Here is a 24,552-nt window from a genome sequence, read left to right as displayed (position 1 = left end):
AAGATTTCCCATCTACTCCTGTTTTAGTGATAACTCAAAATTTTGGATTTGCCCTCATTTTTAAATTATATTTAATTTCATATATAGTACGTTAAAGCTTGGGCTTTAATGTGTAATGGGGTCTTTCATCTCACTGATCACCACTGGAAGAGGGACTTTCTTCGCACTGATCACCAGTATAAGGAGGACTTTATTCTCACTGAACATCAATATAAGGGGAACTTTCTTCTCACTGTACAACACTGTAAGGGGGACTTTGTTCTCATTGACAAATACTGTAAGGGGTACTTTCTTCTCACTGACTAACACTATAAGGGAAACTTTCTTCTCATTGACCACCAATGTAAGGGATATTTTCCCATTGACTCTCAATGAATTTGTCTTAGCAGGGGTTGCCCAACACCTGAAAATGACTAAAGGGTTTCCTCTAAGGTAAAAAGATTGAGAAAGTCTGGGCTAGTCTGTCATTGGATGAAACCCTCCAATAAAATGGCTCCCTCTCCCATCTCTCACAATGTACTTCAGTACATCAGTACATGCATGTGTATTGATTTGCTTTTTATATATTTTTCTTCCTCCCAGACACTCAGTCCTGTGAGGCAAATCGAGAGACAGTAAATAAATCTACAGATCAAGCATATGTATGGGCTGCTTTTTCTCTAGCAGCAGGGTATTTGCACAGTAAATCATTTTCATTATGTGAGTTGTACACGTAATCCTCTTAAGGCCTCTGTGCACTTCACCTTCACTTTATTTTACAGACGAGCACCGGAGAGCTAATGAATTCTGAAATGTTTTAGCTCTCAACAGCATTTAACTAGTCAGTATAACTTAATCAATGACTGGGGAAGTGAGGAGGGAGTAGACAATATGCATCTTGTGCCAATGTTATAAGGAGGGTAGAGAGTAACTACGAGACCATAGATTTATCAAGTTTGTTATATTCAATATGATTGGAGGTGTCATTGATACTTTCCAATTTGTAAGAATCTCTTTTGCGATCAATTTTTTTTAATCTGATCGCAGTGGGCGTGGCGTTGTTTTTTCATCAGACTGGATTTGAAATTTCCAGTTGAATTTACTGGAATATGATTTGTGTTAGACATACAACTTTTTGTTATAGCAGATAAAATTCCTAGTTATGTGACATGTTCATGATCTGCAAGTGGCTTTTAACTGATATTATGCAGATATTTAATATATTACATCCTTTAAAGATGTCCACTTACTGAAATTCACACATCACACAAATTAGAAGATCACCTGTCAGCACTGCCAATTGTCACATTATTTTGAGCAAAAAAACCTGTTTTTTTTATGTCCATTGTGATTGACATAATTAAAAATTGCTGCTTCCAGAGACCAAAAGCCTCAGCACAGATTCACATGGTCCCCAGGTTACCAGAAGCACTGTGGGTGTATTAAGACATTAGTGCAGCCTTTATCAACCTTTTCAACACACAGGAACCCTTGAAATAACTTTTCACCCTCAAGGGAATCCTGCTACTAAATACTGTATCTATAACTCCACATACATTAGTATGAAGGTCAATGGGAAGAATGCCTCTTTACACGTGTGGTCATTGGGAAAAATAACCTCATTACTGAAAGCTAACAAGATCAGTGGTGTCAGTGGGAACTTATCTGAGAGGCAGAAATAACTTATTGCTCAAGGAACCCCTCTGAAGAACCCTGGTTGAGAAACCCTGCTTTAGTGACTGGGCATGTTACTTTCAATCAGACACACCCTCTCTAGTTAACTTGAAGTAAATATAGGATCATTAGCAAGAAAAAAACTATTTTACAGTATTGCTAAGAAAACAGAGCCTGCATATGTAATGACATGACAATAATATGATGTGTCAAAATATCTCAAGAAAAGAGTGAACAGCTATTTGTTCAAATATTACGGTAGCATCAAACGCCTTTTTGTTAACTTTGTTGGCTGCCTGGGGCATTCTGCATCAGTGGAAGTAAAGGCAGAATGTTGCAACCAGATACAGGGAGACACTTTTCCAAAGCAGATATGAAATCAACAGTTAGGATCTGGCTATATGCTACAGGAACCACCTCCATGCTTCCTTCATTACACTGTAACAGAATATACGAGGACAATAATTGAATTTATTATCAGTCAGTCAAAGAGTGTGGTTCCATTGGTGTTTCTGACCGTTTTTTTTTTTTTTTAAAGTCAGATTTCTAATAAATGGGCCCATACATAGGAAAATCATAAGGATAGGAATAATAGGTGCAAGAATTATAGGGCTACGTTCATACCTGAAGCCAAGAATGGAAGGGACCCAAGATGCAATCCCTATTGTGGGCTTTTGAGCTAGATACTTCCTAATTACCTTGCAGATTGTAATTCACATATTGCAATCCTGTGGTAAATTTGATATGGCTTTACCCAACATGGCTGTTAAATGTGGGGAAGTGGGCACTCTTGTATCCCAATCTTTAAATTCATGATTTGTGGAGATATGGACAGGTCTGAACACAATCAAAGATTGTCACTATGCTTCAAGTAATCAGAGGCCTTCATAATCATAGGTAAAACCTCAGAGGGTGCTAAGGTACATGCATGATGATGGTATCTCTTTTATTGCAATTATATAGCTAAATCACTACTGACACATGACATCATCAAAGTCCCAAAATGCATGTAAAGAAAGGAAATGTCACATCTAACATCTACCGCAATCGTTATTTTTTTTTATTTTTGGAGAGATGGAAAGTTCAGGACAAAAATTATCATTGTGCTTCTATTAATAATGGGAGTTCACTGGAAGCCTTTGTAATCAAAGATAAAACCACAGAGGGTGCTATGATGTATGAATGATGATGTAAATTCTCCTAATGAAATTATATAGCACTATGACTGCTGATACATAACATCATCAACGTCACAAGATTCATGTGAAGGAAAGCACTGCCAACCATCACAGTTGATATGAACAACTAATCTGTACAAATGCCAAATGTATTGAATATCTGATGGCTAATAAACAAACCAGATATGATGACATCAAAATCAGATCCATCTACGTTGTCAACATGTGGCGAGCTTTGAGGGCTGAATACCAATATAGATACCCAACAGGCGACTAATGCCATTCCTATGAATGAACAGCTTTAATGCCACACTTTGCACTACATAGACAAGTATAGAGTACATCATTTAATTTACCTTATGCTGGTAGTATACTTCTATAGGAAATACACATGATGTAGAGGACCTATACTCTAAACTGAAAAGTCAATCACTGAAATAATCACTCATTAAAAATGAAAGAAGATCAGAAGGACTAAGGACTCCTATGCAGGTCACATGATCAATGAATTAGTAATGTAGTCTTTGCCAAAGAAACATTGGAGGGGTCTAATGTTTAGGTACAGTTGGTCAGTCAGTACCTCTGAAGGATCAGCAATGCCCCACTTCGGCAATGAACACATGGCCATGCCTTGGCTCTGGCTTTATGACTAAGAATGATGAGGACAGGATAAAGATATAATAATATATATATATAATAATATATATATATATATATATATATAGTTTAATGTTAGTGTTTATATATAAGAAATAAGAGGTAGCTTATTGTCTCCTAAATGTTGTCCCTAGGTTAAGTTCATGGTTTAGGTGTCACTTTCACTTTTGGGCTGATGATCTCTCCAGCACACCTTAGTAAACTTTTTAGAGAAAAATCCTTCATACAGTGTAGCTTCTACTAGCGAGAAGCAGTCTGTTATTTTTGCCTGTCCAAACCAGAGTATTTCACATTGCACATCTCTATTTTTTCCCCTAAATAGATTTGAACTGTCAATTTGGAGGCCCGCTGAGCCACCAGCATGTACAGAATACTGTGACCAACATGGAGTTTGAAGCAGCAAATTTTATTACAGGCTGGTAATTGAATTGAACAGGTTTACATTTGAATAGATTTGCAGCACAGCGATCGCAGACGCAGGGGCTGGGATGACTGTCTGTGATATAAAAGGTGTTTTGGAAGGTTTCAGAATTCTTTTCCAGTTCAATGCAGGTTAACGTTCAGCCAGGATAACACGTTTATACCAGAAAGAGAAGAAAACAGCAACTTGATGTCATTCCGAATGCAGCTGATTCAGCAAAGCTTTCAAAGTGCACTCTTTTTTTTTTTTTGTAGCTCGCAGACAGTTATTATATATGCATGGCTTGTTATTACATATATAGACTTGACTGTCTCCTCTGAGTAAATACAGTAAAGGAGAATTTAAGGGTTTTGCTGTACTCATAAAATGCAAAATGCCAAAATATTTTTACAGAAACATCTGAAATATACAAAAAAACCTTTACCTGGAGAAACCTATACTTCTTATGTGTCTGTCCCTTACTTTCAAGACCCATAGAATTCTTTTTAGTTATCTAACAGAGGTCAGCATAGCAATTTCATCAAATTTTTATTTTGCTCCAAATTTACAGATTTGCTGAAATTGGATCAAAATTAGCATCACATTTTGCAATGCAGACTGCTTAGCTGCAATTTGTTTAGAAAAGCACATGATTTTGTTTTCTAACAGAGCCATGTGATAATAATGTCAGGAATGACAAGTTGATCACATAGTTTTGTAGATAAAAAGCCATGTCACTGAGAGCTGCCTCTGTTTTTTCTTCCAGGTGCGCTGGATGTTCACCTAGAAAGGTGCCTCAACTAAGGCCTCATGGAGGTTTTTTTCAATCCCTGAACAGCTTTGTTTCAGGGTAGGAAAATTTAGCTTAAAACATGCCTAATGCTGCGTTTTGCAAACGCGTATGTGCGTTTGGTGTTAATGAACTCTATTGGCCAAAATATAAATATATTCTGGCCATTAGAGTGCAATAATGCACAAATGTGTCTGAAGATGTTTAGTGTTAATGCTCAATAATGCAAGTTAAGCTTTTTCCACCCAAAAGTTCCTCTTCTGAGCTCACAAATGGTGTTTTTTTTCTTCTAAATGCCTGTAAACATGTATGTGCATGGACACATAGGCTAACATAGAGGGGCATTTAGAAGCAGAAAAGAAAAGTCAAATGCCTGTAAAAGCAGCCTTTTAAACATCCAGCATGCATGAGGCCTTAATGTTGAAGCACATCTTCATGCACCCATCAGTTACTCTTAGGTATAATTCCTTACAAATGGTGCGCTGTCTGTTGCAGCAGCATTAACTGTTGAGGAGACCCTTTACCTGAGCCAGCTACTTATACACTAGGGGACTAGTCTTCTTAAAAATATAATAGCTGTAGGGAACACCCACATCATATCGGGTGCTCCTCCGCAGACTTCTCCATCCAGAGCTGGTGCCATGATATGGCATCACCTGGGATTCAATAATATATTTCTAGGGTTAGAAGAAGGATAAATTGTAAAAAATTACAAAAGTTGTATCCTTTTTAGTTAAGTTGATTTAAAGAAGCCAGAATCCAGCTAAAATCTAATAGTAAGAGAGAAAAAAACTATTTTCAAATTTTTTAAAGGTCCACCTTTGCTCCCCAAAAAATGAATCCTTGTTGGCTGGGAACATAATAGTAGATGTTTCCAGCCAACAAGAGGTCATTTTTGGCACCAGGCCAGGTTTACATAGACAGCTCCCAATAAAGGTAGCTAAAAATTTACTAACTATAATAATTGAAAGAAGCTTCTCTGACCCTCAGGAGCCATTTAAAGGCAGTTGCACACTTAAACAATATCTAAAATGTGCCTTCCCTGTAGACTCAATGGGGTTGATTTACTAAAAGTGGAGTGCAAAATCTGGTGTAGATGTGCATGGTAGCCAATCAGCTTCTAACTTCAGCTTGGTTAATGAAGCTTTGACAAAAAAACCTGGAAGATGATTGGTTTCTATGCAGCACTGCACCAGATTCTGCACTCTCCAGTTTTAATAAATCAATCCCAATGAATTTTGACAAAATGACAAATTACATGGAAAATTTCACAATTTAGAAAATAAAAGATTTTCGCTTTTGCTCATCCTCATATATAATTGCTGAAATGAAGGGAACCATCATTACTCTTTACCTATGGAGAACGCTAATGCTCAACACTTGAGCCTGAAGTTGGTCAACGTTTTGAAGATTCAAGGTTCAACTTTTTTTCTGCAAATGGTCATATGTAAAGCAATAATATCTTTATGATGGTACTAGCAATCAGATTCCTGACGCTGGAGTATATACATATGCAGAGGCAATGCCCTGTATTACCCCTCCTCCATTTCTATTCTTTAATCCAATGCACATTTTATTCCCCTTTACTCGTTAGCGCAGGTCTTTAAACTAGGAAATTAAGGCAATATTAAATCCATTTATTTTGCATTTTTATGATGCTGCGCAGAGTTTAGTGTTGTATTAGTTTTGGCTCCTAAACGAGGAAAACTACTTGTTCCGTTGCCTACATCAATAACCCTTCACATCTCTATTGCAGCGAACCGCATTGTTTTAGAGTTTAAAGCAAGTAAAGAAGTACCTGGCACAATTGACTATTTCCAGACTTTATTCTCTATATTACCAGCTGTGCCTTCATGACTTCACATCCAATCCCAGATCTTTTTTTCTTTTTTTTTTTTTCCCTAAGCGTTTTGTGAATTTGGCAGTCATCCTTGGTAAAAGTGCCCACTATATTGCCTGCAAAGCAGCTGTACAAAATAAGGGTACTTCTAGATGGTTATAATCTAATAGAGTTACGTTTGTAAGAATTTAATACGCCTAATTTTGTCATCAATCTGTCGTCTTTTTGTTTTGCTGGAATATTTAATCCACGTAAGTTCAGGAGGTTATATTAATTTATGGTCGGGTTGGCATCGGTTTTCTCAAGCTTGTGACGGAAATGTGGGGTTGAATTATATGTTGTTCATCCCACTAATTTTTTTAATATCTTGGTCTTCTCATCCCCTATGCAGCATTCAGTGTTACCATTATTTTTGTCTTCTTTTATAAAGTATGAAAAAATTCAATACAGCTTAAAGCGATATTAAACCCAAAACCAAAAATACAATATATTGCAGCTGACCGATCCTTCAAGGTAATGGCTGCATTTGTTTTCTTTTTTTTTTTAGGCTTTTTTTTTGCTGTTTTCACCTGCTGATCTGCCCAGTAACTCACCCCCTGTATTAGAGTACCTCCACTCTGGATGAAGGAGCACAGGGCAGGACAGCAGGCTTGTCAGTTGGGGGGGGGGGGGGTAGATGCACTAGCAGATCTGGATACACTAACAAATTAAAGTATACCTCTAGAAAACACCTTATAAGCAGTTATAGCAAACAGCTTTATTTTCCTTTTAGAACAAAGGATTTACATACATTATTAACCTGATCATTGTAAGCACCCATGTCAGTGTTGAATGGTTTGTCTCAACCCTGTAACTGATTCCCTGTAACTGATGCATTGCTCTTTTGAAAAACAACAGACTTAAAGGTCAGATCACCAGATGAAAATAGAAAAAAATAAGAAAGAAACTAAAAAAGAAACAAGTGCAGCCTTCACATCTAAGAACTGGTAAGCCGGAATATAATACATGTTAGCTTTTGGGTTTAATACTGCTTTAAAATGGAAGAAAAGCCTATGTCTATTTAATACTTAAATGTTTACTTTCCCCTCCTCCTACCTAACAAGCAGGGGCGGACTGACCATTTGGAAACTCGGGCACTGCCCAGGGGCCTGGGGTCAGTAGGGGGCCACATGAGATGCCCCTGGTACCTTTTTCATAGGCTTTTTCAAGTTTGGGCAGGGGCGCAGGGGCCCCATGATCCCCTATTGCCTGGGGGACTCATGACTTGTCAGTCTGCCCCTGCTAACAAGCCTAACCTGTATAAAAAAGATATGTGTACTTGCCTATTTTTAATACGCTCCGGTCCGATCAGGATATCCTGCAACTCTGGCTCAGGGAGCATTCAACAACAGCTGTTAATTCCCAGAGCTGTGAGGCCACCTATAGGCTGCATAGCCCAGCTGTTGTCAGGGCTCCCTCCTCTCCCCTGCAGCAGCTGCTCACTGACACAAGGGATCCAGAACTATAGAATCACATGACCAGAGTGGGCAATATATAGGTAAGTACACAGATCTCTTTTATACGGTTTAGGCACAACAGGTAAACTTTATTTTTTTCTCAATGGGTCTTAAGTAATGGCTTTAAAACTTTGGCTATTTGTGATAAATTCCTTCATCTGAATTGCCACAATACTGAAGACAAGTGTAGACTAGTTATATTTGTGATCAGTATTTCAGCCATGTCAGATACACTCCTAGAGCCACATTTCCAAACGGTGAGACCCCTTTAAGTGGATCTAGCATCAGATATATTTTTTTAATGTTAAGTGCATGTATGCTAAGTAATGTGTAAGCATACAGCTTCTGGGTATGTTTTACTTCACAAAAATCAAAGTGACCCCCCGCCCCCAATAATGCCTTCATTAACTTTTCTCTCCAAAAGGACAACACAATCTTTGTTCAGGCATCATTAAGGGTCACCATCTACTTCCTGGACTGAGTTGCCAGCTCAGAGAAGACACAGTCATGTAAAGTCTGGTGCAGTTCCTTTTTTTTGTTCTTGTATTATCATGAGAGTTTCTTTAAAGCATAACTAAAGGAAAAATTTGTTTTTAGTTTTGGGTAGAGTGGAGAAGAATTAGAATACCTGTCAAGGTTTTATTGCTGTTCTTGCCTTTGTTAGGGAGATTCACCTTCTCTATTTGTCCTGTTTGCCATTATCACCAAAAGTGAAAGTGAAAAGGTTGTCACCAGATCAGTAACAGATGGGGAATCTTCCAATGGGGACACCAGTTATGATGACAGCAAGGGATTCCCTCTCACTTCCTGTTGTGGCTATGGGACAGGAAGTGAAAACAAATCTCCCCAATGGGTCACAGAGGGAAAAAAAACCAACAGGGGTTATAACCCTCCCTTACTCTATCAAAAAGCAAAAATAAAGTTTTGCATTTAGTTCTACTTTAATTCAGTAACAAGCATAAGCTTACGAGTGCAGGTGTGACTTGAAACAGACATAATGGAACGCCCCAGGTTTGGGGTTCCTGGGGTGCTGTATGAAATAGGTGACCCCTATGTGTTGCTATATCAATTTAGAAACATGAACACAGAGCACAGTTACCTTTTTTAAAATGTTCCTAAATGTTGAAAATACTGAGGCTACCAGGGTATGCTAGAACTAGTGGCTCTACAAGAGCTCAAATGTGACAGCATAGGGTTGATTTACGAAAGGCAAATAGGCAGATGTTGTACTTTGCAACGGAATGTGCTCCAGAACTTAGTGAATGGGGTGACGTTTAGCTAGCCTCCATCATCTATATATACTTTCATTTATTTTCTTTGCACGAGATTGGATATTCTTTGCAAAGTGAAACTACCGTATTTACTAAGCTCTGGGGCAAATTCCTTTGCAAAGTGCAACTTCCCCAAAGTGAACTGCCTGTTTGCCTTTTAATAAATCAACCCCCCCATGTGTCAATCAGAAAGAACAGCACTTCCTCCAGTTTCAGTGTCAAATGTTCTTCCTGTGGCATTCTGCCTGCAGTTTTTCGGATCCCAAACTCATCCCATCTTATAGACATCTTTCAATATCCCGGCATTCTTTCTTATCCCTCTTTACTACCAATAATCCTGTGTGTGTCAGTGCTCCGTCCACAATCTGTCTCTGTCAGTCTTGCTCTCATACTCTGCCATTGTCTGTGTCTGACACTATTGGATTTCCCTGACCATCCCTAGTCTCTCAGCAGCGACTTAGCTCCAATTAAAAAGCAGCTGTTCCGACTGCGTCTGTGTGACAGCCATAAAACTGGAGAAACCTGTTTAATACAAGCCAATCAAATAAACAGATTCTCATCCAGCCCAGTGAAAAAAGCCATAAAACCAGAGCGCTCATTCTAGGAGGAAATTAATCGTGGACTTTTTTTTTTTTGCTCTTAATTTGTCATATTCATGTGTTAAAAAATGAAAGCATGCCTGACCTTTTTTAAACTACATAACGTGTCTTAATAATAAATTAAAATTCATACTTAATAAGTCAATCCATGAGAAAACGTTACTCGTAACAACTGCATTCAGTAACTTACTATTACAGTTTGGAAGGAGATAGATAGATAGATAGATAGATAGATAGATAGATAGATAGATAGATAGATAGAAAGAAAGAAAGAAAGAAAGAAAGAAAGAAAGAAAGAAAGAAAGAAAGAAAAATTGATTTGCCGATCTGCTCGTATATACACTAATAAGCTAGATTGTACACGTGCGTTAAAGCTGCAAATCTGTGAATTAAAAAATAAAACAATCAAATAATTTGCTTTACTATAGCACTTTTACATTTACTATTTAGTTTTTATTTGGCATTATGTTTGGCTTTAGACCAAATGAAAAAAAATGTGTCCATAACTCTATAAGAACACAGCCCTTAGTGGTCCAGTTGTATCCCCATCATTGAACTTTGGGTACTGGGGCCCTTTGATGAAACTCATTATTTCCCATATATATATATATATATATATATATATATTCAGTAACTTACTATTACAGTTTGGAAGAAGATAGATAGATAGATAGATAGAAAGAAAGAAAGAAAGAAAGAAAGAAAGAAAGAAAGAAAGAAAGAAAGAGGGAGGGGGAAAGGAAGGGAGGGAAGAAGGAAGAGAAGAAAGAGAAGGAAGGAAGAGAAGGAAGAGAAGGAAGGAAGGAAGGAAGGAAGGAAGGAAGGAAGGAAGGAAGGAAGAACTCATTGTTGAAAATTGCATGATGTAGACCTATCAACCAATCAGAAACTGAACTAGTACAAACTTTTGATTGGTACTTATAGTTAATCCAATGGCTCCTCTATAATTTATTAATTGGTATTCTACATGCCCTGGTCTGGAATCTGTGCTGAAATTTGTAGTTTTGATTTTAGAGCCGATTGTGGAAGAATGCATTGTGGAAACATGTGTGTTAAACACATTTATACACTGGAGTGTTATTCATTTTGAAAAGCACTAAATGCACTAAGGCTGCACACAGAAGTTACAAAGTGTTCCAACTCATGGCAATCCACTATAGTGTGTGGCAACAAATGTTTGTGACATGTCCGATTTTTGGTGCATTAGAATCCCATTGACTTCAGTGGCTGCCTTAAAGCAGCGCACATTAAGACATGAAGGAAACCTGTGCAAAGAGAACCATGTGGCTTGCCATGGCTGGCCTTTCCTTACAAAAATGCTACCTGTCAGGGTGCATTGGCAACCCTTATATTTCAATGGGTTGCCTTAATGCAAGGTGTGTTAAAGTGCAGCATAACATAAGAAATGTAAATGGGCCCTAAAGAGGACTACAGACATCTTTTCTAAATCCTGACTTTGCTTAGTCAGATATTGTGTTCGCTAATAGCTTAAGCTGTCTTTAGAGGAGTTGCAAGGGTTAATGAGAATTGCTAGTGCACAGCAGGACCCACTAGCTACAACAAGTACAACAAGTACAAGTAGGTGCCCCACTATGTTCTGCACCTGTATACAGACAGTGTGAAAAGTGTTAGCCAGCTTTAACACTTTCCTTTCTGTTACTGATAACTTTGTTAACTGTCTATTAAACTTTAGCACAATATTATAATGCAGAATAATAAAAAAAGTCCCGTTATTGAAAAGACTCTACATTCTATTCTGAGGAACTTTAGTATATATAGGATCATACCTTCTTTCAGCATCCCGACTTTTAAACACTTCATGAAGCGGCAAGCTTGGCACGACTTGCGTCTGCGCTTTGTGATTTCACATTCGTTAGTGGCCGGGCAGCTGTATTCTATGTTTCCTAGTTTGTAGAGAAAATTCAGAGCAAGTCAGACTTTGCACGCCATACAACATTGGAGAATACAGCACAAAAACTTAAGTTGGTTAATAAAACAAAAAAATCTCATAAGCAAGGCAATATTAACAGGAACTGTATCAAATAAAGATTTTTATAATAACTTGAGGGAAACTTGTACAGAAGAAGTATGGATGCTGTCATTGCCGACCTCTCCTACTGTACAGATTGAACCAATGGTTTCAGTAGTTTCTCAGCCTCTGACCTGGGATAAGAATGTGACAGTTCTGATTTTATGGTGACTTTATTAATCTACATGTACATCCAGGTCAGTGGCTTGGACAGAACTGAAGCTATGGAGCCAGGCATCCAGCATCTTCAGAAGGTGTTCAGAAATGGCAATCTCTATATTGTATCATTTAGATAGAGAAGTGTTGGAGTGCTGGATCCTTGTGTGGAAAATATTGAGAATGAGGCAACTCTCTAAATACTTATGGGCTTGGATGGGACCGCAGAACAATGACCATAAGAACATTGCAATAATGAGAGCGCTGTAGATGTTACAATACCAATAACTTTTTACATATGGTTTATATAAATGAAGAATAAATAGCAGGCAGTAGGTGCACTCAACGGGACTTACAGCAAGAGGAATTTTACAATGTAGTCTAAAGCCCAACTCAAAAAAATAAAATTCCATGCAGTCGGGCTTTGCCTACACTACACAGGTTAACTGTACATTTTGTTGTCTAGGGGTGAGGAGAAAGCTTATATTCACCTGATCCTTTCTTCCACCAAAAAACAGTGCTCCCCTACAGTCCAGCAGTGGACTATTCCTGGTCTATGGAGCCTGCTCTGGGCTTGATGACATCAGGAACAGTCCACAACTCAAGACCACTGGAGTGCAGGGGTGCTGAACTGATCTTGTGCAGGGAGGATCAGAGGATTAGGTAAAGCCTAGAACACACATACGTGAAAATCGGATGAAAAATACAGTTTTCTAAGTGATTTCCGATAATCTGATCGTTAGTACACAGCTTCATGTTCATGCAAAATTATCCAAAAGAACAAGCACAAAAACTTTTCTCATAAGATAACAGAACAAACAATTTTCGCTTAATCAGCACAGTATTCATCCATAAAAAATAGAGTGACCAAGACCATGCATGCTCAGAAACTAAAGAATTCATTACAATACAATACATTATATCATTGCGAGAGTTGTATTCTGTTTTATGAGAATAAAGCTCTTCGTTTTCGATACAAGACTAGCATGGAAAAAAAAACTGGACGATCATTTGTCCGAAGTTCTCATTATGTGTACTAGGTATTAGTATATCTCCTTTCTCTTCTCCCCTAGACACAAACAAGCAGTTAACCCATGCAGTGCGGGCACAATTTTTTTTAATCAATGTCAACATTTTGGTGGGGCACAGCCTGCCTTTCTCAATTCTTTTTTCATGGATTGCACCCAGGTCAGTACCCCTAAAAGCATGTGAGGTAACCCATCTCTACACTACCTAGTTTATGTATATATGTATATGATAAATGAATTAGCAACATTTTGAACTTAATATTTAGGTCTAAGGAGCACTCACATTTATTCTTACAGTCAACGTTAATAATGATACTAAAGCCAAGTGACTTTAAACTGTGAAATGACCAATTGTGAGTTAGAATTTTCAAAATTTTAAGCCAATTCCTAGATTAGGTATACTTGTGTATTGATTTTTCTATTTTTTGAGACTGTTTAAATAACCTTTAAATGTATTAACTTCCATGCAGTGGTGAAAAAGACACTTTTGTTCTTTCTTCTCTCTTTGAAAGTCATTGTCTATTCTCTGAAGCCTGTGCAAGACAGCTGGTGTCCTCTTTGGAAAATACATGGAGGAAGCTTGCTGGGGGCGTAGGTCAAGCTGTTGGTCCAGACGTCTTGCAACAAAACAGCATCCTCTCCGTGTCTGCATACTCCTTGCTTATGTCCTTTTCCACAGCCAACTTAATGGTTAAAAGTTGCAAGTTAAAAGGTTAATAAAGCCGCAATGGTGATTTATTAAAACATGGACATCTTGTTGGTTGAGAATGGGGGAGGGGGGGTGAGTAATGCACAGCTCATTTACAAGGGGAAGAGAAAGTCTATTTTGCAAGGCCTTGTCTTCCTTGCACACAACTCTCCTTAGTTTTGTAACCCTTCCCCCCTCGTGATTAAGTGCATTAGTATCTTAATGAAAATGCATTTTGTTTATTGGTCTCTTGGGAAGGGGGAGGTCAGCTCAGCAAATGCATAAATTGTCAAGAGAGACAGTCGGAGCATAATTGCAATCTTACATCTCCTTGTTTGCAGCTCCCAGGGTCCATCAGTGGCCCCCCGGAAAACATGTGCCCATTTTAGTAATTAGCATAGAGTCTGCCGGGGACCTGAGCATTGATGAAATATTTCAGAGTTAATCACACTTTGTAAACACTGATTCATATTGACTTCCTTTCTGCGGACTGATGGCTCCTCATTAAATATCACATTAGCGGATTGCAGAACTGCATCGAGAGTCAAATGCTCAGCTAGTGCTAATTCGACGGGAAGAGATGGAGACGTGCGTTTCTTGAAAATGTGTTAAGTGGCCATGATAAAGAAGTCTGTCAACAGTGAAGCATTAAAGATAAGGCTGCCACAATTTCCTATATATTGGCAATCTGCTGTAGGAGCCTGTGTAAAGGCCATAGGTTCGGGAGATTGGACAGATGGAAAACAAACCTGGAGCTTGGATCTCACCTCCGATACTAACTTATGTTAAGTTAACTACGCACCCTTCAGCTATTTACCCTAGTTTTCTTTATCTAAGTTTTTGATTGGACCTCAAGGTTTTTTTTTTTTTGTGATCAGTTCACATAGGTTAGTGTGTTTTTCAAATCAACTAATCAATCAGCTGCCTATCCAAACAATAATGGAGGAAAGGACTGAGTAAAAAAAAAAATTTTTTTTGATTAATCATGCACTTAATGTATATCTAAACCCAGTACTTTTTTTCAGTGGGAATGTGGGGGAGCGCAGTTCCGGTACCTCCATCACTGAATGTAAGTAATGGCTAGGGGTACTGGGGTGTGTTAGAGTATCTATTGATGCTGGCTTCTAGGGGACCATTTGTCACTTGGGGGATCTGGTTTTTTCAGGGGGTCTATGGTTGCTGATGGGGGCTCAATTATGGCTTGCGGGGGAATTATTGTTGGTGTGAGGGATCTACTGTTGAGCAAGGGGTCTACTGATGCTGGCTGCTGATCAGATCTATTGTTTCTAGCAGAGGTCTATTATTGTTGGAGGGATATATTGTTGCTGGGGGGTGATCAATTGTTGATGGCTGCAAGGGATCTATTCTACTCTATTCTATTCAGACACTAATTATGTTTGTGGACCTCTGTTAAATATCTGGAAGTGGGTGTGTACATTGAATGAACGGAGTATTATTGGATAACCATCCCTTTTGCTGCATTGATACAATGTGGTGAATTGATTAAGCTGATATGAAGGAGGAGCAATTCACAAGCGTATTCGCTTATCAGTACAGATAAGCCATATTATTTGGTGAGTGGCAGTGAATAGGGGGTGACCTATCTGGTCACGTGGTGTTTGAAAACTTATTGTTGGTGTGAGAAGGGGACTATGGACTTTTAACATTATTTATGGTGGACTTTTTGCTATTTTTTTTCACTTTTTATCTTTAGTTTTATTTATAATTTTAATTGAACTATTTATTGATTGATTGATTTACACATTTACATTAATTTTTTAGCACTTTAGTTTTATATTAGATACATGTGCTGCTATTTTTCCATTTATTTATCATTAACACATTCCATACAAGTTACCTAGCAGCAGCAAAAGATATTTGGTTCTGTTTTCTCTAAAAGGGCTGTACTGAAAGGTGGATAGGGGGCGGAACCAATGGACAGTGCTCAAAGGCAGGTAGGGGGTAGAGACAAGGTGGGAGTACCTGCACCTATTCTCTAAGAACAAAAGCCCTGTGTAAACCCCAGTGATGAACTCTTATTGGGGCCTTTTGGTCTGTGTTAAATATACTATTGAAAGTGTTTTCTTATATCTAAGTGCAAAAATTACCTGTTGATCCTGTCAGAATTCCAAGGAGCTCTCAACTTCCTGTGTACTATATCTGCTGTGCTGAAATCTCAAGAAGTGTAATCAGCCCTGCCAAGTTCATTGCAGAAAACATTCCATATTATGGAGATGGGGAGAGGAGGGGGGATTCTGTAAGTCATATCAGGAGAATAGCATAGGGTGACAATGTTGCTTCTCTATAGATATAGAAACATAGAAGAGTGAAAACAGAAAAAAGACCAAGTGGTCCATCAAGTCTGCCCCATTTTTTTTTCATTTATATATGTTTTTTTTCTTTTTTCTTTTTGTTTTTTTTGTTGTCATTCTAGAGCAGGAAGTGTGTCACTGATAGGGTCACCAGGTAATAATTAAGGAAGATGATCCTAAAACAGAAAACTAACATCTAAAGACTGGCAAGCTACAATATATTAAATTTTTGTTCTATAGGGATAACTGCTGTGGTGCCATGGGGGAGATAACTCTTAACTTCCTGCCTTTATGAAAACTATTATTAGGACAGGAAGTTAGACAAAATCTTACCATAAGGGGAGCAAAAAAGTTCTTACTCTTCCCCTACTTTTCAATAAAATAAAAGTTGCAAGTGGCAGCACTTAGAAACCACACTGAAACTGTTAGAAATTCAATAACCTGTTTCTTTCTAAATTTGACCTATGACATTTTAGAAGCATAAGGCCATCAGGATATAGCTTCCCCTTTTTTTTGGTTTGTTTTGTTCACATGCTCACTATATGCAGAAATACTGGGTATTTCACGAGAGCTGATCATGAGGTCAGATGAAGCTAAGGAGAGATGGGGAGCATGATAAAGGTAAGTATAAATGGGTCAGGGCTTGGGATTCAATAGACTTTGTCACTTTGCCCTGAATTGATATTAGTGTCAATACAGCTTGAAAATTGTGAAATTTGATTTTGTTTACTAAACAATACGTTTTATTACTTCTACACTTCATCCAAAAACTTTTTAAAGCTAGATTCTGCATCTAAAGAAGTGGTTGTCAACATATGATGCATGTATAGGGGGCTTCAACTGTGGCCGATGATGTCACTAATAGGCCGTACATAATATTCAGTGTATGTCATTCTACAGAAGACTGTGGACATGTTACAGGAGATGGTCAGAGACTATGGATATGCTACCATTGCAGCTGGAGACTGTAGACATACTATAGGACACAGACAAAGGCTGAGTAAGTTATCAGAGACTGCTTAAAATTACCATTGCAGTCCCTATAAAGTCATTATTGCTACAACTACTGACTGCTGCTGATTGAGAGTCATACAACATTTACCAAAGGGGAGCATGCGCTCTTTGAGAAGCAGGTTGGACACCAGGCATATAAAGTCAAAAATGTTTTGGATGGAGTAGGAAAGCGTTAGCACCCATTTCTATTGCTGTCTGTGTCCCTGCTGGGGAGATTCACCATCTCTATTTTTTTTGGTGACCAAGAAAATGATGGGAATAGTTTTGGCTTTAGGTGCACTTTACACATTTTTTGTTTTCACAAAAGGAATTTTAGGGCTTTTATGAAAGGCCCTTTTGGACAGAATAAAAACTGATCAGAGAAATCAAGACATAGGCCATGGGTCAAGTACCTGTACCTTCAGAGCACAGGCTGAAGGAGTTAAAGTGATATTAAAGGTTCATTTTTTTAAAATACCAAACATGTCATACTTATCTTCTCTATGCAATGGTTTTCTACAGGGCAACACCACTCTACTTCTCGGATCCCCCACCAACACTCCTGGTTCCTGCCCCGTTTGAGTACCCCCCCCCCCCAGAAAGCTGCTTGCTGGGTTCAATCCTAAGCTGCACTGTGTGCATCTATTGACACATGTAGTGCGGCTTGGAACCGCTTCCTGCTCCCTTGTCGCTGGATTTAATTGGCTTTAGAGGAAGACAGGAGCATGCATGCTGTAGTAGTAATGCTGCAGAGGCCAGATCAGTCTACAGCCACCATAAGGAAGGAAGTAAAAGTAAAGGCTGCCATACACGGCTTCAGTTTTGGCCCCTTCCTGCTGAATCAGCCTAAATTTAAACCATGGGTGCCCTAGTTGGCACAAAAAAAGTTGATTGTTCATTTGACTTTTGTTGAAAGAGCCAGGTGGAAAATTGTCGGTCAAATAGCAACTGCATCAAATCAGATGCAGGCACTGTTCAAGTATTCTGACAGCCACAGGTGTTGGCCAAATAGCCACAAGGGGAAATTCCTATGTGGGTTGAACTGGATTTTTTTCGACCTCACTATGTAGCAATGGGGGAGATTTACTAAAACTTGAAAGTGCAAAATCTGGTGCATCTGTGCATGGTAGCTGATCAGCTTCTACTTTCAGCTTTTTCAATTAAGCTTTGACAACAGGAGCGGACTGACAACTCATGGGGCCCCCGGGCAATAGGGGATCATGGGGCCCCTGTATCCTTGCCCAAACTCAAAAAAGCCTATGAAAAAGGTACCAGGGGCATCTCATGGGGCCCCCTACTAACCCCGAGCCCTTGGGCAGTGCCTGAGTTTCCAAATGGTCAGTCCGCCCCTGTTTGACAATAAAACCTGGAAGCTGATTGGTTTCTACGCAGAACTGCAGCAGACTTTGCACTCTCCAGTTTTAGTAAATCAACCCCAATGTGTAAGTTTGCCAGCTTAACTATCAGAATCAACAGGTACTTTATCCATAATAATAATGACAGGCACAAATAGTTAATTTAATGAGAAGCCATTAATTTACAAATCAGGTGAATCTGCTAATTTTGGAGTACTATGTTGTCTAGTCTGCAAATACTTATGGCTGCATGGATTCCTGATTATTATATCAGACAAAAATTTGTAATTCAACAATTCTGCTAATTTGAGGTTCACTACAATGGCAAGTCTTCATGAAATGATGCCAATTTTTGGGAAAGAAGTCCAGATAAAAAAAAAAAAAACCTGAATGCTCGACCTCCCAAGAGGAGCATCAGCAGCTGAATATCTCAGCAATGCAACATGGGCAGTCTGCTGTCCTCAAGCTGCTGTGGAAATACAAATTCCAGCATCCTCTGTCAGCTGTAGGGAATCTGGGAGTCACAGTTCTTAAACATCTGATGCGTCACAGGTTACCCCATGCCCTCCTGGAGGCCCAAGGCCACTGTCCATTCACTAATGGATATTATACGTGGGAAAGTAATGAGCTTTAAAATAGCCCTGACCATATCAAAATTTGCTCTTGTGATACGAGGGAAAAAAAGGAAAAAACATTTGGCCATTCGTACATCCAGATGAGGTTGGGTAAGGACAGATGGTTAACTGGGCACATAGTATGAGTTTGTTTTATGCCTGTTTCCCTCCATGATTGCAGATGTATTTGTGCTTTGAAGTGAACAAAACCAACATGGTAGTAGGGATGTCTATGCTGGGCATGACAAAAACGATAAAACAATTCAAAATAACCCTTGGCTGGTCCCCAAGCAAAACTATCCTGGGCATTTTTTTTTTAATGAGATAAAATGGCAAAAATAACAATCTTGCACAATTAGTTTGCAGACGGTGTAATTTGCTCACATACTTGTTAATGGAATCTTACAGATCTCTGGCTTACAAGGGCTAGCCAGCCCTCCCTGTCAAGTGCCAGAAGATAATTTGTCTGTCCCTAGTAGAAACCTAATGTGGTTTTGCAGCTGGCAGAGCAATGCCGGGTGATGTCTACTAGCAAAATGTTTCAGAGTAAAAATCTGGACATTTGATCATTCACAGCATATGCCATTAGTAGCTACATTTAAAGTCAGTTAAAAGGGTTGTACCGCTGTTTTAAAAATAGCGTATATGCCTCATCGCCATCTGTACTTTGTAGGTTTTCGAGCTGTCCGTGTTTTTTTTAAGTATTGACAAAATAAAAGTGTCCCTTTTGTAGATTCAGTTTATAAATGATTACCTTTTAAGCTAAACTCTAGGAAGATATAAAAGACACACCAGTTAATCTTGTTTTTTCTTGTTCAATGAAAAAAAAATGAAAGTGTGTGTGCAAGAAAAACTTTTTTCCTAGTTTTGGATAGCATGGCGAAAGGTTAGAACCTCTGTCAGGTTTTCCTGCTGTCTGGGCTCCATTAAAGAGATTTACCCTCACTTCCTATTCTGATGACGTTTTACTGCACAGGAAGTGAAGAGAAATTCCCAACAGCAACACACATTGAAATAATTTATTCAGCAGATAATTATTTAAGAGTAGGTAAAGGCTGTAACCCTTGTCAGATATTTATTTCAACTTTCTAAAATCTGCGCCTATGTAAATAAATTAAAATTAAATAAAGCTAAACAAAACTATAACCCACGTCAAAAAGCTGATGTAAAATATCAATAGATATGCAAAAAATATAATAAGTATACAGTTATATAAATAATTAATATTTCATATAAATACTATCAAAAAGTGCTAAAAAAATGTTTGAAAGATAAAGTGTTCACAAACTACAATAATAAATTGCAGATTTTTTTTATAGATATATATATAGATATATATATATATACACACACATATTATCTCTCTCTCACTCTCTCTCTCTCTATAGATATATATATTTTTTTTATGTATTTGCATTTATAAATAAGCAATAAAATATATGTATTGTATGGCTGTAGGAAGAAGCAGCCACAATGTGGATGATTTACTACTGGAGCAGAGCAAGGGAATTTTCACTCTGTATATTAAATCAGCTACAATGATTACTATAGCAGCCTCTACAGGACAAAATATGTATATGATAAAAAAAATCAAAGGCATATTTTTAAAAAAATAACAACATGTCATACTTACCTGCTCTGTGCAGTGGTTTTGCATAGAGCATCCCTTCTCGGGTCCCCAACCGATGTTTCAGGCCCCTTCTTCCTGCCTAGTGCCCCTATAGCAAGCAGCTGTCTATGGGGCCAACTGAGCTTCTGCTCTATCTGTCCATTCACACACACAATGTTGCTGGGTGTGCTCTCTCCTCATTGGCTCCCACTGCTTGTGATTGACAATAGCGGGAGCCAATGGCTTCCACTGCTGTCTGAGGGAGAGACCCTGGAGAGCTGCTGCTATCATGCACAATGATGGATCGGGCTCAGGTAAGTATTGGGGGGGGGGGGCATATAGCATGCATGAAGGTAAAAACCTTGAGCTTTTACAACCACTTTAAGTCAATATAAAATAATAAAATAGAATAGTAAACAAAATAAGGTATTATTTAACCTTTTACAAGGGCAAGTTTTCCATTAATCTGTCTTTATTTTTACCAATTCCATTCAAATACAATTGTTCTTTTTCAAGTGCACTTCCCTTCTAAATAGTAGCAATAAATGGCAGCCATGTGGGCTGGGCAAATATTTCTGGAAATGCACCTTATAAGTTCACTGAGAAGCAACTGGAATGGAAACATAAAATTAAAGAATTTTTATTCAAATGCATTGATCTTATTGTTGTTTTAACTTTTTCATTTAATGGAGTTTAAATGATTATTTAATTTTTAATGAAGAATAATAAAATGTATTGCAGTGCTTTCAATTTTTTACAACACTTAAGAAAAAAAAAAGTTCAGAAAAAGAAACTTTTACTTATTGGCAGAACCATAACATTAACCTTCAGATTGGCATTATGAATAAAAGCCAAAGGCGAAGGACGGCAAGATAAAACCGCTAGTGGTATGACGCCATGTGTAGTTAATAACAGCTCTTATCGAGAATTTGGATAAAAAGTAAAATGTTATCACAAGGCATAAGAGCCGCAAAGTTCGATTCTATTTACTCTCCATTCTAATGGAAAAGTGGCACAGGTTTGCCGCATGCTGACCCAGGGCAGGTGCCTGTAAACAAACGTATAAGCCGCAGCCAATCTAGTCGCGTGGAGAGTCCATTAAGTGGTTTATCTTCTATCTGGAAATGTACTTATCTTCATTTAAATACAGCTATCTTCCCATTTTGTATTCTAATAGCAGTGCTGTGGAAGAAAACCTGAGTGTACATTAGACGTTTCCACAGATTGTGGGGTATTGCTGCAGCGGTTAATGCGTAAATGCTGAGTAAATGAAAAAAAAGATTAGAAAACTGCACGTGTTGGAATGCCCAGGTACGTTTGTACAGTACAAAGGGATGTATTACTGAGGTATACATACATTTGCTCATGGCTCAAGCATCTAATATTGGCGTCTTGCCTCAGCAGTAACCCCTCTGTGACCACAAAGAGGCAATTGTATGAGGGGTTATTGCTACCAACGGTATGTGGGACAGGCAGGTCTTATGGTCGTATTTACCTCTTTGCACTTTTTATTAAGGCCAACTGAGCTTTTAGTTTTTAGTTTCAACTAAATACATTGTAGATGCATTAAAACAAAAGGTATACACAATCCTACAATTTATTTTCATTAGAAATTAGACACCTAAGTAGAAAGGTCTATTTTGTGCCAGAATGGCACCCTTGTTCTCTGGGTGGAAGAAGTGGTCTCTCTGCAGAAGTCAAACAAGACCCCTTCTGAGTCAGAACTAGTATTCTCCAATCAGCAGGGAGCATGAGCTTTGCTGATGGCAGAGCTATAGGTGTGTCCGGGCAGGGGGCGTGTTGGACCTCAGCAGAGAGATCACTGCTTCCACACAAGAGGGCAAGAGTCCCACTCTTCAGCATTTTGGCAGGGCACAGGCGTTTGTACTCAGGCTGTGGCTGCTTTCTAAAGAAAACAAACTGTAAGACTTTGCACACCATTTGTTTTTATGCACCTAAAATTTATTAAGCTAATTTAAACTGAAAGTTCAATTGGGATTTAAAGCTGATATAAAAACAAGTGGTTATGTATTTTTATTAATTAAAATGTATAATTAAAGCAGAAATCCATTTGTTATAAATCCACTGCCCACATGAATAGAATTTAAAGTGATTGCCAACATATTTTTTAAAATAACAAACATGTCATACTTACCTGCTTTGTGCAATTGTTTTGCACAGAGCAGCCCATATCCTCCTATTCTGGGCTACCCCCACTGGTGTTCCTGGCTTCTCCCTTCTGTTGTGTGCCCCCATAGCCATTTGCTGTGGGGGCACTCAAGCAAGCTCGATCCCTAACTATGTTGTGTTTCCATTGATGCAAAGGGTGACTCTGCCCCTTGCTCTCTGCTCACTGGCTGTGATTGAAAGCAGCAGGAGCCAATGGATCCCACTGCTGCCTCCATGTCCAGTGAGGAGAGAGAGAGAGAGGAGAGAACCACTGCTCTCGGGCACAGCGCTGGATCGAGATCAGGCTCTAAATAAGTATGCTGAAGGGCTGGGGGGGAGCTACATAAAGGTTTTTATTTACCTTAATGCAGAAAATGCACTACGGTAAAAAAAACCTTCTACCTTTAAAACCACAAAAAAAAAGGCTTTTGCTGTAATACTCACTTCCTTTCTGGCATTGGCTCCGACAAATGTACAGCTCCTGGCCCCAGTCTTCACTCCTCTTCTACATTGAATGATGGCCAGCATCATCCAACCCACTGCCTTTGAGCCCAGGCTGTCAATGCCACACCCCTTGGGGGCATGCGCTCACAGTACTCTTACTGAATTCCTTAAGCTGAGCACACACCCATGGTGGAAGGAAAGAACATTGCTTAATCTATGAGCTGCTTTAGTTGAACCTTCTCCATAATATTGTGTAAAGAGCAAAAGTGTAATGAGCTACTGGAACCAAATAGAAGTCCTCTCTTAGATGATCTGACTATGGTATACTGCTCTGTGTTACAACACTTTCCACATGTTAATTGTACTCTGCACTGCCTTGCTGAATACGTCTGAGACTGTTTTCCTTTAAAGCTTCCATTCTCTGCAATCCATATATTGACTGTGGAAAGAGTGCATGTGACATGTCTCTGAATGCCTTCCTTCAATGCAGAGAGAAACAGCAGAATATACAGGAGGTCACTTTGAACCAAGAAGTAAATAAACAATTAACAATTCAGGTAGTGGTGTTAGTGGTGAGAGGAGGGCAATGTCCAATTAAAGTGTACCTGTGGTGTACTTAATTCTCAAAGATCAAAATCACAAAGTTTCTAATAGTTTAGAACACCTGATGCCTAAGGAATTAAGTGGGGATGATTTGTAATTTCAGTACTTCTATTATGAAATTTGTGGTTGAATTGTTCCACAATGCCTGCAGCCACAGGGGTCAGTAAGAGTTGGTTTTAAAGCTCATGTACTGCATAGAAGAATGGTTAGGAATATGCACAATTGTGAATGTTTATAGCCTAACAACAGGTTCACATTAATATCCAGTCTCACACAGGATACAAAATATGCTAGAAACAAAGCTCCTAATTGACTGAAGAACTGTCCTTCTTTTGGAACCAGATCTTTCTGTCCCTTGTGTTAGCTAGATGTACCATTTAATTGCCAAATGTTTATTAATACACAAAACGCTTCATCCAACCTTCTAAATGATTGACTTTATTATTTCGAAAAGGTAGTAAAAAGGAAAAGTAGCGTAAAAAAGGCTCAGTGGATTTAACTAATATATTTTGTGCATGAAATCTTCATGGTCTGCTTAACAGGTTGCATTTTACCTGTATGCCTTGGGCTAAAAGGTGATCCTCTTTCCCATCCTAAAATGTTGGAAGGTATGTGGACATATGAATAGATGCAAAATTGTATTATGGTATTAGTACTTCCAGCAGTTG

At 38.6% G+C, this 24,552-nt stretch overlaps 1 protein-coding gene across 10 annotated transcripts in view; it reads right to left on the bottom strand.

Moving 5' to 3' along the window:
• Window positions 1-24,552, bottom strand: part of ESRRG (estrogen related receptor gamma) — a 1,108,989-nt gene that overhangs the window by 173,806 nt on the left and 910,631 nt on the right. For all 10 annotated transcript variants that reach the window (XM_089684805.1, XM_089684808.1, XM_089684809.1 and 7 more), the window contains one exon: window positions 11,672-11,788. In XM_089684805.1, the coding sequence (XP_089540931.1) occupies window positions 11,672-11,788 (117 nt within the window). The remainder of the gene's footprint in view (window positions 1-11,671; window positions 11,789-24,552) is intronic.

Source organism: Staurois parvus, unplaced genomic scaffold (genome assembly GCF_062004578.1).
Source record: "Staurois parvus isolate SC_StPar_1 unplaced genomic scaffold, SC_StPar_1.0 ptg000357l, whole genome shotgun sequence".
NCBI lineage: Eukaryota > Metazoa > Chordata > Amphibia > Anura > Ranidae > Staurois > Staurois parvus.
This window is presented reverse-complemented; position numbering and strand designations above follow the sequence as displayed.